General features: G+C 34.4%; 2 protein-coding genes across 3 annotated transcripts; one reads left to right on the top strand and one right to left on the bottom strand.

Annotated features, from left to right (window-relative positions):
* The first annotated feature begins 10,494 nt into the window (after window positions 1–10,494).
* LOC17879196 lies at window positions 10,495–12,187 on the top strand. Of its 2 annotated transcripts, none has more exons than XM_006283984.2 (2): window positions 10,495–10,611; window positions 10,836–12,187. In XM_006283984.2, exon 2 carries the CDS (start codon window positions 10,927–10,929, stop codon window positions 11,956–11,958), a length of 1,032 nt encoding a protein of 343 aa, XP_006284046.1. In that variant the 5' UTR covers window positions 10,495–10,611; window positions 10,836–10,926; the 3' UTR covers window positions 11,959–12,187. The 2 variants fall into 2 exon arrangements, with proteins under 2 accessions (XP_006284046.1, XP_006284047.1); XM_006283985.2 differs by having other exon boundaries at window positions 10,801–12,187.
* A 197-nt stretch (window positions 12,188–12,384) lies between these two features.
* Window positions 12,385–14,189, bottom strand: LOC17878512 (PXMP2/4 family protein 4). The gene is made up of 4 exons (XM_006285260.2): window positions 13,673–14,189; window positions 13,106–13,334; window positions 12,815–12,939; window positions 12,385–12,683 (listed from the first exon to the last, which is right to left on the bottom strand). Exons 1-4 carry the CDS (start codon window positions 14,006–14,008, stop codon window positions 12,594–12,596), a joined length of 780 nt encoding a protein of 259 aa, XP_006285322.1. The 5' UTR covers window positions 14,009–14,189; the 3' UTR covers window positions 12,385–12,593.
* Window positions 14,190–14,581: the final 392 nt, after the last annotated feature.

The following is a 14,581-nucleotide window of genomic DNA, read 5'->3' as shown; positions in this document are numbered from 1 at the left end:
GTCAAGTAATATTTTTCTCCAGTATTCTACAAATCGTCAGAATATTCCTATCTATTGATAAAATATATAGGTGTATTATATCTTAAACTAAAGTTCTTCATAATGATACAAGGTATTAGACGATTTTTTTTTACTTTACAAAACTAACAAATAATCAAAGAAACGTTTTGGTCTGATTAAGAGTGGAGAGAATTATATATTCCCATTTCACCAGCTGAAAATATTTATAGATGCAAGTAGTTTGCCTGTAGGATTTCTAGAGAAAATAAACTATAATACATACTCCTAAACATTAGGAAAGATATATATAGAAATATGTACATTACTCTTTCCACTTTTTCAATATATATGTATATATATATATATATATGTTGTCAGCTGTGTTTTTTCCGAATATGCACTGGATAAATTATGTGCTAATATTTTAAAAAATACTTTACAAAATCATGCATACTCTATATGGACATAGACGGCTAGCTAGACATTTGGTTCTCGTCTAGTCGATGATTAAATCATGTAAAACTCTAGCCTTGAACCGATCAACGGCGGATTAGAGGAACGAGAGAAAAAGGATTGCATTTGTCAATAGTACTTGGATTATCCTAGTTTCAAGTTGTAATAAGTTTATAAACTATATCAAAGCCGAAATAACATAACGGAAATATTTCGACAAGAAGCCTAATTCACTTTTAGGTCAGGTTGATGCAAAATTAGAAACAACAATAATTTATGTAGCTATATTTTGGAAAGCGCGTGACCTAAAATTAGAAACATACTATTTTTCGTTGCTTTTTGTCTTTGTGATACTATTTACCCTATTTAATATTTTTCTCATATAGTAATTAATCGTGTTTCTATGAAACATCTAATAATTCTACAACTAATTTATGCAATTAAGTAAATAAAAGCTCTTATATGAAGTCAAATTTATCTTCTACTTGGACACCAAAATTTGACGTCATAGAACATTGATTTCATCAAAAGTAATTAATTCATACAAATATAAACAAATCGAGAGCTCTTTCTCTCTCGTTTTTTTTTTTTGGCTTAAGTTGTCAAGTTCCATGGATACAGGATACGCATAGCTTTGCAGCAGAAAAGAAGGCCGGGTTTATGAGTTGGAGAATGAGAACGAAAGAGAGAGAGAGAGATGTGAAGTGGGAGAATCAAGAGACCTGGTTGTTGAACGTGACAGTTTTTGTGTCATAATATTATTTTAAAAATGAGAAAAAAAAACGAATGAAACTGAGTTATTTGGATTAACTATATATATATATATATATTAAAGTAAATAATTGATTAGGTTGAGTCAACCACCGGACGGCCGGCAGATCGTGCGCGTGGAAAGTCCAAAAGCTCCATAAGCCATTCTTCTTATTTTACAAGGACGAATGAAAAAACCTCACACACTCTCTCTCTCTCAGTTAATGTCTCTTTTTTTTTTTTACATTTTGATCTCTTGTTATGACTTATGAGTTTAGACCAAGTATATTTTAATTAACTAGTGCTATTCATATTTATGTCAAGAAAAAAGTGTAAAAATGGAACACTGTACCACTATCCTGTATATATCTCATGAATCACAGTTTATTCTCCACAACTATTATTAACAATGGTGTCAATTTGTGCATCAGTGATTTTCAGAATAATGCTTTTGCTAAAACAGTTAAATGATTGTTTTCCATGATTTTAAAATTACAATTTATACTGCTTTGTGAAAGTGTACTTACATGTAGGCTGTTATTCTGAAAATCACTAATAAACTAGAATCATGCATGTGCAGTTTTGTTTTTTGGGGGTTAAAATTGCAACGTATTTACAATCGCAGACCAGCCGAGAATTTTTTTTTTTTTTTTCTTAAGTCCGTGTAATATTTACTATGTGATATTTATGTCCGCAGACTATTTGTAACAATTATACATATCCTCAAACATCTATTTACTTGATAACCATCTATCTCCAGAATATTCTTGCATGTAGAGAAATTGTTAAAAATAATTTCTCATATGCGTGAGTTCTCAGTTCTCACAAAAGTAATTTGTGGAATTTGGAGCCAAAAAACCTATTTGAACGAACAAACATAGGCAAAGAAAGGTGACAAAGCTGACCATTTTCGCCCACGATAAGATCACGATTTTGAAAACGGTCGTTAGTTAGTCAATTACCTAAACAACACTATAGGAGATCAGCTAAAGTTGGGTTGTTTTCTTAAATATCTAAAGTTAGGTGAATATGACAGTTTCCTAGGAAGATTATAATCGTTAATATCCTTATAATTTAGAATCTTAACCTCTTTGGAGTATGCAGGAATCACCAAAGAGATTATATAAGCTTTTGGGTGACTGTTTGGGAGCTAAATGACGTAATTAAAAAAAAAAAAAAACAAATCTCGACCCTTATGCATAACTAAATTGTATATACATAGTTTACACAATCAATTCTAGGTAAACCCGATCTTTAGCTAAGCTAGACAGCTAATTTTGTATGCTTTACGAAATACTAAGAGACAATAATATATATAAACCCTTACTGTATAAACTCAGTAAACATTTATGCAATACAAAAAAAAACATGATGCATGACGTTATCAAAGTGGAATGGAAAATTTAAGGATAGTACAAATGGAACCCCAAAAAGGATAAGAAATATATAGAAGTACATATAAAGAAGAAACTGCCAGAGTTTCATAAATTGATCTTATAGAGTACCTATGTATTTTCAGTATCATTCGCTACATGTACATTATGAATAAATTTATGTATTTTTTCCCCCGGATTCAGTAGAATAAAATCTGTGAACAGCTCGAGGAAAGACCAAATTGGGTAATCAGATCTGAATTCTTCATATACTAATGATTATATTAGATTAAAATTATATTGCTTTGAACTATATAGTTACTCAGTATTTTGTTTGCGGGGAGATTAATTTTTTTTAAAGCAATCCTTGCCCGCACGACCAAACATTATTTGCATATCAAACAAGTATTATTATTCTTTTCCGCAAAATAAAATAAAAAGAAGTAGTATTATTATACTTTATTAATTTAGTTGCAGTTTCTTTGTTGGGTAGTTAGCTGGCAATTTGATGCCCCCTTAAGATTTTTTTATTTGTTCAAAGCCAAAACGACCAGTTTTTAAAAAACCTTCATAACATTGTCGTTTCAGTTAACATGGACGCTATTTTGTAATTCTAAACCTAGTTACATTTTTCTTCTTGTGATACTTATTTTATGGATATTAATCCTAGAGAGCTAATGCCGGAACTTATTATTGGAAGAATAGAATTCCAATCTTAACTTCTTTGTCTTTTCCAGTTACGAAGAATTTTTTATTTAATGTTTATCTTGCAATGTTACTTAAATAGTTTATATACATTACATATAAATAAATTATTATTTTTTTATTTTTTTTATATCAAAATATTTTCGTATGCGTGAAAGTCTATACAGTCTATACAAGAGGACGAATGAAAAGCTACTATATAGTCTCAAATTGCTTACGTACATCATGTATAATCGTACAGCAAGGTTAGTCTGCTATTCTCTCTACGATGAACAACATTAATTATCTCTCGATGAGTCATATATAGTTAACTAGAGTAACCAGCCTAGCAATATGAAAAATGTAATTCTGTAAAAATGTGAAATATATTCATAGTGCGTATAAAAATCTAGTAAGTAAAAAGTAAACGAACATTGTCTTACAACGTTAAACCTCTTGATTCTTAAGAACCGTTAATCATTGCTGGTGTCAAACTAGGTCTATATTTCCAGCGTTCATAAGAAAAAAAAGGAATGACATGTCTTTTGATCCGGTCATCGGATTGGTTTATGTTTATTTGCCTATGGAAACTAATCTTTTTACTACCTTATTTGCCAAACGTCTAGGAATTGGAAGATTGATGAAAATAGCGATTTACGTAGCTCCTTTCCTATTATTACAGATCATGAAAACAACACTATTTCGCGGAAGTTAATTAGTATATCATGGAGTCATTAGTCATTAGTGAAATCTTCAGAAAACAAGAGTATTATAGTTTGGGATAATGAGGTAAATTAATTAAGAGAATCCTACCAAACATAATGAGAGAGAGAGATCAAGGTGCAACGTGTGTCGGATATTCCTCAGCATCATTGCTCATATCAAATTAATTTAAGTACTTAAACAATTTATAAGTGTTTAATTAATAGTAGTAAGTAGTATGGGTGTAGACACTTTAATATAGTAGACGTAGATTTATAATCAAAAAATAAATATATATTTATATAGACGTAGACGCAAACCACACGCATATATATATATTACAAAAGAATTATAAACGCAAAAACAAAATAATGGAATCATCGGAAAATCACATATGGCTGATTGGCTGCAACGTTGGATGATCCTTTATACCGGACTCTCTTCAAACCAAAGTTGTTAATGTTATCAATCGGGGACAATTAAAAAAACAAAAAAAGTGATAATTTTCTTTCGATATTACCGTTTTAATAAATGTGGCCTCTGGAAAAAACCTAACATATCAAATAGTGTATATCGTTAATTAAAACGACTGAGAATGAAAATTTGATATATAAAAAAAAACTTGTAATCTCTGTGTGTTTAGCATATCATTAAAAGGCAATGATTTGATGGTATCTTTAATTAAATTTGATTCGGATGATGACGATTGGTAGGTGAGAAGAGAATGTCTTTTATTCGTTCGTTAACTCTTTATATATAATAATAATATGACATTATAAGACTACCTAAATTTCTTATTCTCTTCTCTTCTTTCTACTATATGGTTTCCTGATTTTGATGATTATTTCAGAATCTTTTAATTTTCTTATTAAAAACGTTTGTTACGGTTTGCATCCGCCTCGTGCATTCGTCTTTTTCCCCCATTTTTTTGACTTCGACGTTTGGTGCATTGATTGATGTAGGACAAAAACTTAACTATACTAGTATATATGCCAACAATTTATTTAGTCTATTAGCCAACAAATAACACTAACATAATTGAATGGATATTTTTTTTTCGTCAAAATTGAATGGATATTATAATATGAATTTAGACACTAAAATAAATTTTGATCAAATCATGGAGCAGGTATATATATATATTTTCTCTTTACTTCCCAGGTAAATTCAGATAGAAAATCAGATTAACCTCCAAAATTGCATATTAACATGTCTATTCTTATCGTTTAAAATATATGTAATGATTTAAAAACAAAACTCAACATTTTTCATTAGTAGTAAAACTCAATCGAATCGATGACATTGATCCCAACAGCGAATTGTTTGACCTTAACAAACTAACTCTAATTCGATCCTCCATGTCAATTGTTCTTTATCAATCTTTATTATCAAAAACTTTTTTTTTAAGTTAAAGAATACTAACATTTGAGCTAGTTTGATCCAGTAAACCGATCAATCCGATATCTAAAAATATGTTAGTTCTTAAGAGATTCTTTATATCGAAGAGCCGACATTATTTTAAATTATGACATGATTTTATAAGTAATTATTACTTTTCTAATAGGTTGTCAAAAAAAAATATAAGAAAAAAGTTCTGTAATAGATTGTGATATTCGAGATACATATAGCACAGTTATTTTACTTATTTGATACCAGAACAGTATTGTATTTTTGTTTCCATTTCTAGTTTTAAATGTTTTTTAAAATTGCCTCTTTTTGATGTTGCCAGCATTTTCTTGATAAAAATAGAAGATTAACTTTTAAAATCATATACATACCAAAAAATAATATGGTTCAGTTTGGATATTCTTAACGAATTAGTTCTATACTTTTGACATTCGGTTATTAATTGTAACCTGTTAGATTACAGTTGACTTTGGGTTTTTATTATCACCTATTAAATTATGATTGACTTTTGTTCAAGGAACTTTAAATATATCTATTGTTTTTTATTTTGATGTTAACAGCCAAGGCAGAAATAAGCTGCATTCATCGAATTATCAAATTCAAAAAAAAAAAAAACTAATTAGTATTAAAAAATGGAGAATGTGAAAAGTCAATTAATTTCGTTTCCCATATCCTAGTATATTTAACAAAACTATAAAATATGCAATGCACCACATATATAATTTCAAGCATATTTATATATAGAGCTTAACTTATATATATATATATATATATATATATATATATATATATATATATGTATGTGTGTGTAGAAGCTTACATATAAATTCACAACATTCATAGTGTATATGTATTTTGTATTTTTTTGTAAACTTTATATGTATTGTTTTTGTAATCATTTAATTTGATACCAAAGCTGGTATATGTGACTAATCCTGGTTCGTTATATATATACACATGTCTCTGTCGTTTTCTTTAACTTTTTCCTTTGATACTTTGACAGTTTAATTTAAAAGATTTGTAATCATTTAGGACCAATCATAGATAGTTTGACAACTTTACTGAAATCTTCTCACATTTATATGATTTGCAAGTATTTTTAAATATTAAATAGCAAAAGTCATATTTATTGTGATTATTACTAATTTCATATACCTATTTCCAGAGAATTTCCGTGTTGTAATATGCTTAACTTTTTTCATTTTGCTATTTTGGATAGATCAAATTCGAAAAAGAGAAAAAAAAACCCAACACCATAAATTTACTAATAATTTTTGTTTTTAAGATTTTACTGATTATTTTGTAAAATATAATAATCTAAAACTTAAATTATTTCACAATCTAAAATTCTTTTTTTATAAAACTAAAAAAATTGTATCTGCTAATACTTCTTTAATCATTATATATTATGTTTTTTTTTTGGGTACAAAAATTACAAATATACTGGAGTTTTGACTAATGGACTTGAATCTTCTTTAATTTGATATTGGGCCTGTATTGTTCGGCCTAATCGGTAATGAAAATGCGTTTCTTTTTTTGTTCCACTCGCACTAATCTATAAACTAATTTGAGAGTGATAGTTATGTTCTTACCGTTCGTCCGGTTACGGGTTCAAAACAGAGGTATGCACTCTGTGTGGGTGAGTAACCTAAGAAGACACACGGAATTGAGCGAGCTTCCAGCTTGTTCGTCGTGTAAGGTCTCAACCACGGGTAACACAAACAACCAAACACCTTTAACTTGATATAATTCGGCACCTCACCAAACAGTTTATGAAATGGGGAGACATTGTTGATCACAGGCGTGATCATGCGATTGATGAGATACACGGCAGCGGAGAACGCATAACTCCAATATTGTGGTGGCATGGATGCTTTGCTGAGAAGAGTTAGGCCTGTTTCTACAACGTGTCGGTGCTTTCTCCCAGAAATTCCATTATGCTCTGGAGTATGAGGAGGAGAAGTATAATGAGAGACACCTTGAGATGCAAGAAATGGCCTCAACGCAACAAACTCTCCACCATTATCAGAGTAGAAGACAACAATCTTCTGTTTGAAGCGATTCTCAACAAGAGCTTTGAAGGTAATGAACACTTCCTTTACTTGTGACTTCTGTTTAAGAGGATATAACCATGTATACCGCGTGAAATGGTCAACCAGTATCAAGTAATACTTAAAGCCATCAATAGATTGAACCGGTGATGTCCAAACATCACTGTAAATGTAATGAAGAGGATGCTTGGAGACAATAGTATTGGAATGAAATGGGAGCTTATGGCTTTTATTGATGAAGTAATCAGAACATGATAAAGGTTGAGACGAAGCAGAAGTTGGTAACATAAACTGAGACATAATCGCTTTTAAAGTAGCTAAGGCTGGATGGCCGAGTCTCGCATGCCAAGCGGAGAGATCAGCCGTTGGAGTTGAAGAAGTGGAGAACACTCTCGGTTTAGCAATATTGACTGGCCACTCGTACAGCTCTTTATTGGTCCTGCCTTGGAGCAATCGGACCCCCGTTGCTAGATCCTTCACCTGAAAGTGAGCAGGAAAGAATTCGACAGATACACGATTAGCATTGCATAGCTTATAGACTGATATTAAATTCTTTTTGATGTCAGGGACATAAAGAACATTTTTCAAAGCAATGTTACAATGAGGAGTAGGAAGTGTAGTAGAACCAGTTCGAGCAATTTGGAGGGCCGAACCATCCGCAATTTGAATATCCTCACCACCATTGTAAGGCTGATGGAGGGACAAGTTGTTGAGATCCGTCGTCACATGGTGAGTAGCTCCACTGTCCATCAACCATGGCGAAACATCATAACCAGGCGCCATCACCATATTAGCCCGAGGTTGCCATGGAGATGATGCACGCTGTTGGTTGGAATAACCGCCGTGTTGTTGTTAAAGCTGGTAACACGTACGAGCACTGTGACCATGGACGCCACATATTTGGCACCGTCCCTGATATCCACGCGTTTGTGACTGACCCGGTCTCGGTGAGAAATGCTGCTGTTGCTGCTGTTGCTGCTGCCATGGTTGATTTCCATGGTAACTCTGCTTGTTTCGCTGCTGCTGATGACCTTTTCCATTGTTGTTATTCCCCTTGTAATTCACTGCATTTGCTGTCACAGGTTGTGAGGCAGAAGCGACATCAGCCAGAGTTTGGAGAGTAACTTCATGGTTGAGCAGTTTCTCAAACACTTCAGGGAGGCGAGGTGATGTCTCACGACCAGCAATTTGATCCTTAATGGGTTTGTACTCATCCGGTAGTCCAGCAAGAATAGCCTCAATCTGATCATCATGGCCCATCTCACTCTCAAGAAGAGTAAGTTGATCGAACCGTACAGTGAGTCCATGGAAATACTCTTCAATCGATCGAGAACCCTTCTTCCACGTCTGGATCTGTAGCTTGATCTGACGAACATGGCCACGGCTCGGTGCAGCAAACGTCTCATGCAGTGTAGTCCAGATGTGAATCGTGGATGTGGCTTTGGACAGGAGCGGTTGAACAGTTTGTGCGATAGTACCGAGAAGAGCACTATACAGCAATTTGTCTTGCCTTTTCCACAGCAAGTAAGCAGGATTAGGAGCCACAACACCATTAATAGTGACTGTAGAGGACGGAACTGCTATGGTACCGTCGAGATAACCAACAAGATCGTAACCATCAAGGAGAGCGTGAACCTGGCGGCTCCACATGATGAAGTTGGAAGCAGTGAGCTTTGTGATGTTGGTCATGTTGATGTTAAGGAGTTGAGGAGTGTTGACAATAGGAACAGCCTCACTCGTGGTTGACATCTTTTTTTTTTTCTTGTTGAAAAAGAAACGGCTAGGAAAATTTTTTAGGTTTTAGAACGATGGCTCTGATACCATGTAGAGTAGAATGCTTAATGATATTACAATGTACAATATTACACTATATATACTGTATACAAGAGAGATTAGGGTAGATTAAATGACATATCTATCCTTTCTATACATAATACTAATAGTCGCCGTCTTCTAGCTTTCAGCTCTGCGAAATCATGGGTCATTCGAACGTGTGGAACTCCCATCCAAAAAATTACGGACCTGGATCCCGTACGTGGTATTGTTATATTTTCTAACTCTTGAGTTATAAAGCGACCTAAATGTTTTCTGTTTCGTGTTTCATTAACCTGAATCTGATCTTCTATATGCTCGTGTTGGTTAATTCATTTTGATATGAGTGAGTGGCGCGAAATTGTGTTAGTTTTAGTGTACTCTAGTTATAGTTGCAGAGATTACATTAATATAAATGTTATTTACTCTATTGTTCTGTTACAGTCTCCATGTTGATCTGGTTTTAGAACTGTACGAGAAAAACGTTTTTTTTTTTTTTTTTTTTTTTGATTCTTTTAGCAGTATTTTGTTTGTAAAAGACATCATCTTCGTTTTGTAGCATAAGATTAGTAGATTGTGTTAGTTTTTGTAGCAACGCTAAGGAGATCGGATTCATCAAGGTAAATTGTTGATGATTGCTTTTTATGTCAGTCCAAGATGTTTTCTCACTCTCTTGGAAATGTTATTAACTAACTCTTCTGGTTTTGTTTTTCCTTTGATGCAATACCGTTAAAGAATAAATACTATTGTGTATATACGCAGAAGCTAATCATTTTAGTTGGATTTACTTTGAAAGCTTAATATATTGTAATGGATTAGATCAATGTTGAACTATTTTCGATAAGGCTTTTTGAGCTATTGAATCTTTTATTTTCTTTGGTTTTACCCCCCAATCTTGCTTCCTCATATATAAGATTTTGAGTTTCTCTTTTTACTCTGTTGATTGTAGTTTCCAATAACTTGTGCAAATTTGTATCACCGTAGATGACCACTAGCAGCTATGTGAATAGCAGTATACACACTATACAGCTGTGCCCAGTTGATTTACCACTTTACAAGACAAGTGACATAACAAATGAGCGATCCATGAAGCAAAATGATTTAACAAACATCACCAACTAATGAAAACAAACAATACATCATACATTACCATTAAAACATAAATTCTACAATTTGAAGCTAGCTATTCTATTTTACTTAAAATTAACGCACGTGTGGGGTTTGTTCGTAGTCCAAAGTCCAAACAGGTTCTTTAGTTTCTCTCACGGTAAGAAGACGAACTCGGGAACAGAATAGAAGCGAGATATCAAATGAAACGAGGGAACCAAACAAAATCCCTCTTTGCCTTTAGGTCTCAAAGGTGAAGCCTTTTCAACTGGGTAAGTTTCTTCCCTAATCATCTACCTCCTTCCGTCTTTGGTTCTCAATCTCGCGAAGATACCTCTCGCTTCATCTCTCTTCAAATTCCGATACTTGATTCTCTTACTCTTCTTTCCGTTTCTCAATTTCTAGTTTACAATTGATTGTTTTGTTACTTCAATTCATTCTGGGAATCTGATTTTTTTCAGGTGCGTGTTGAAAATTGGGGGGTTTTTTTTTTTAGGTTCAGAAGAGAAATCTGGGATCTTAAAAATTGAAACTTTCAGATGTGGTTTTAGTTCAACACAAGTAATTGAGTTGTTAAATTGGTGAAGATGGGATCAGAAGATCAAGGTTCTTCCCGGCTAGATACGTTAGAGATTAAATCCCTTATTTTCCGGGAATTTGGGCATCAAAGAGCTGAGAGCTACTTCAATCAGCTCGGAAGGTTCTTCGCCTTGAAGATCACCAAATCTGAATTCGACAAGTTCTGTATCAAGACCATCGGTAGACAAAGCATCCATCTCCATAACCGTCTAATACGTTCCATCATCAAGAATGCTAGTGTTGCTAAATCTCCGCCATCAAGATTCACCAAGAAAGCTGGGGACTTTGCTAGATTTGGTAGTGGGGATGCGAAGACCAATCAAAGTCACTCGCTTTATGGGGATTCTGCATTCTCTCCTTCCACTCGCAAATGCAGGTCGAGGAAGTTCAGAGACAGGCCGAGTCCACTTGGTCCACTTGGGAAGCCTCAGAGTCTAACTACGACAAACGAGGAGTCGATGTCCAAGGCTCAAAGTGCTACTGAATTGCTTTCTCTTGGTAGTAGACCTCCCGTGGAAGTTGCATCTGTGGAGGAAGGAGAAGAGGTTGAACAAATGGCAGGAGGTCCAAGTGTTCAGATACGGAGCCCTGTTACTGCTCCGCTTGGTGTTTCCATGAGTCTTAGGAATGGCGCTACTAGAAAGTCTATTTCCAATGTATCTATGTGTAGCAGTAGTTTCAACCATGAGACTTGTGAGAACAGCGGTGAACTACCTGATACAAGAACGCTGAGGAGTCGGTTGGAGAGGAGATTGGAGATGGAGGGGATAAAGATAACTATGGACTCTGTTAGTCTTCTAAATAGCGGGTTGGATGCGTTTATGAGAAGGCTGATTCAGCCTTGTTTGAGTTTGGCTAATACAAGATGTGGGAATGAACGGATAAGAGAGATGAATTACCAGTATACACAGCAAAGCAGAAGACTTTCATATGTATCGATGTCAGATTTTCGTGCTGGTATGGAGTTGAATCCTCAGATACTTGGAGAAGATTGGCCTATACTCTTGGAGAAGATCTGTTCCCGTGCTTCAGACAAGTAAAGATTGAGCAACAAACACCGTAGTTTAGGATACATAGCATTTGATTTTACTCCATTGAACGTGGAATTTGTGTTTGTCGAATGTTTCTGGTCTGGTTACTGCTCTTTTGATAACAGCTACTGAGATGTTTCAAGTTTCTTGGTGTTGTACAAGTAGAAGTGAGATAAAAGTAATAGAGGTTTTGAAGTAAACGCCATTTGTCTAGCTGATTTGTTATTCTCTCCTCTAATTTTCCTTGTTTGCTCTACGATGTAAAAAATTAATAATGAAAGCAGAAAAAGAGGAAAGCCAATTCCCCTTCTTGAAATGATCTGTGTGAATATTTCATTTGTGTGGTCAAAGTCACTAAATATCACATTGGAATGTTAAACGACTTGAGCTACGATTCCGTACTCAAAGCCTCTGCATCTCCTCGCTAGGGATCTGTAACAAAAAGAATCAATAAAAAGACTTACGTTATATCTTAAAGAGTGCAAGACATGTCCAAATGCACAGTACGTTTTCCAAAACTCTTTACATTTTACACTCTAAAATCTGCAGAGATGACACAAAAGAATGTTGAAGAATGCTCTGCTTCTTTTAGTAAAAGCTTCTGCGCTACATTTCCGCGTACAAGAGTTTCCAAGAAAGCTGTCTCAACTTGAAATGGCGGTTGGCTTCGCACGGCTTGCCATGTAAGTTATGTAGATTGTCCATAGATACGAAAACGAGTTGCTCACAAGTGGCTGCACAAAAAAAAAAAAAGAAAAAAAAAAACAGAACTGAGTTAATAACCAAGACTCAAGGTAAGACAAAAAGGACTGAATCAAATAACCAGATCCGATTCTTAAACCAAAAAGTAATCAAGCACACATACCTGTAAATGAACAGGGCAGAACTTGAATGTAACAAAATCACACAAAGGCCAATACATGACACCATTTAACATCGTGGGAAGTAGGTCCCTTTTCAATCTAGCAACTATCTCAGAACCGTTTTCACCTGAAAAAAAAATTAGACTTTGATGTCTGCAAGAGATAAGCCTAGGATAAAAACACTTAACAACAAGTCTCCCACTTCTCAAACGCCATTTAGAGAAACAATGTAACATCAAACAAACTGCTCTATATCAACCTGCAATATTTTCCTAGTACAGTTAGAAGCTTACCTTGTAGGGCTGCATTCAATGAGAAGAAAACAACATTCATGGCAGGGCCGTAGACCGTCTGTCCCATGGCCATTTTCTTAAAGATTGTGATCAAATCTCGTTTTGGAAACAGTCTCGACATGAGGTTAAACCAATAGTGAAGTGTCGGACCCAAGATTACTAAACCATATCCTGCCATCCTTGCTGTTCTTACCAAGTCATAAGACTCCACAGAAGCTTGCGGTATTGTCTGTTGAAAGATCAAACACCCGCTTCTAAGTCACATTTATCAACAACGATACAAATAAATATAACAACTCAATTCACATAAAAACCGCTAACTCCATCCCCTTGTGACACATTTTTAAGAATCGAAGTAGTCTTTCTCCTATCTCAAAATCTCTAAAAGCACCATGGAGATACACTTACTTCTAATTACCGTTTGTGTTTTGTTTTAGAATACACAATGAGACAGAATCGACGAAGATATATATAAAATGTCAAAATTAAGTCTTTAGCTTGAAGAACATATTAAATGTCAATTAGTAAACTATGTAGCTTCTGATTTTGAAACTTTTACGAAGTTACCTGAGAAGACAAATCAGCGGCGATGTAAATAAGCGAAGACGTGACGGATTTAGTAAGAACCGGCCGCGATTTCACCATACCCAAATACCAACCGATGAATCCAGCAGTAGTTACCGTCGAAGACGAAGAAGAACAGAAACCAGAGACACCTGTTTCCTTGGCTTTCCCAAGGAACTGAGTCGTACGAAAATAAGGCCGAGACTGCAATCGCCGCCGGACGTCTCCTCCTATCAGTAAAGGATCGAGCTTTCCGAAAAGATTCGCCGTCGCTGTTCTCTGTAATCGAAGGATCCGAGCGGCGTCGGTGGCAGCGTTTCTGAACAATGCGCCGGTCATTGTCGTGTGATGGCTCCGAGAGTTTTGGGGGTTTTATATATAACGGCTGGGGAGAAGCCAAACACACAAACACAAAACCCAGAGCTCTGTTTTTGTTTTGCTTTTTTTTTTTAGTCAAATAAAAAAAATAAAAACAAATCTCAGAATTAGTTTTGCAATTTAAGCACTCATTTTATAAAAAAAAAAAAAAAAAAATTAAGCGCTCAGAAGTATAACTTGTTTCAAATAACTAAATCTTTTATGAAGACTATTGTGTTACTTCTTACTTATTAGCTTAGTTATTGATTACTTATATCACTTGGATTAGTGTTAGTTTAAATCTTTAAAATGCTAGGAGAGTGACCAGAAAAGGTAGACAGGTCGGTCAAAGACCAAACTATTTATGTTTGTTTGTTCACATTGGTTACAGTCGACGTCATCGTTTCTGACACGTACAACTTAACTCAGTGACATTAACCTTTTAATACGAGCCACGTGTTACGTTCGTGTCCCATGTACCCAGCTTTGAGCCACTTTTTATGAACTCTTTTTTATTTTTAAAAATGTAGTAAAACAAATAACGTAAGATCATTG

Source organism: Capsella rubella, unplaced genomic scaffold (genome assembly GCF_000375325.1).
Source record: "Capsella rubella cultivar Monte Gargano unplaced genomic scaffold, Caprub1_0 scaffold_7, whole genome shotgun sequence".
In the NCBI taxonomy this organism is placed as follows: domain Eukaryota; kingdom Viridiplantae; phylum Streptophyta; class Magnoliopsida; order Brassicales; family Brassicaceae; genus Capsella; species Capsella rubella.
The sequence above is the reverse complement of the archived record's forward strand: the minus strand, read 5'-3'. Positions and strand labels throughout refer to the sequence as shown.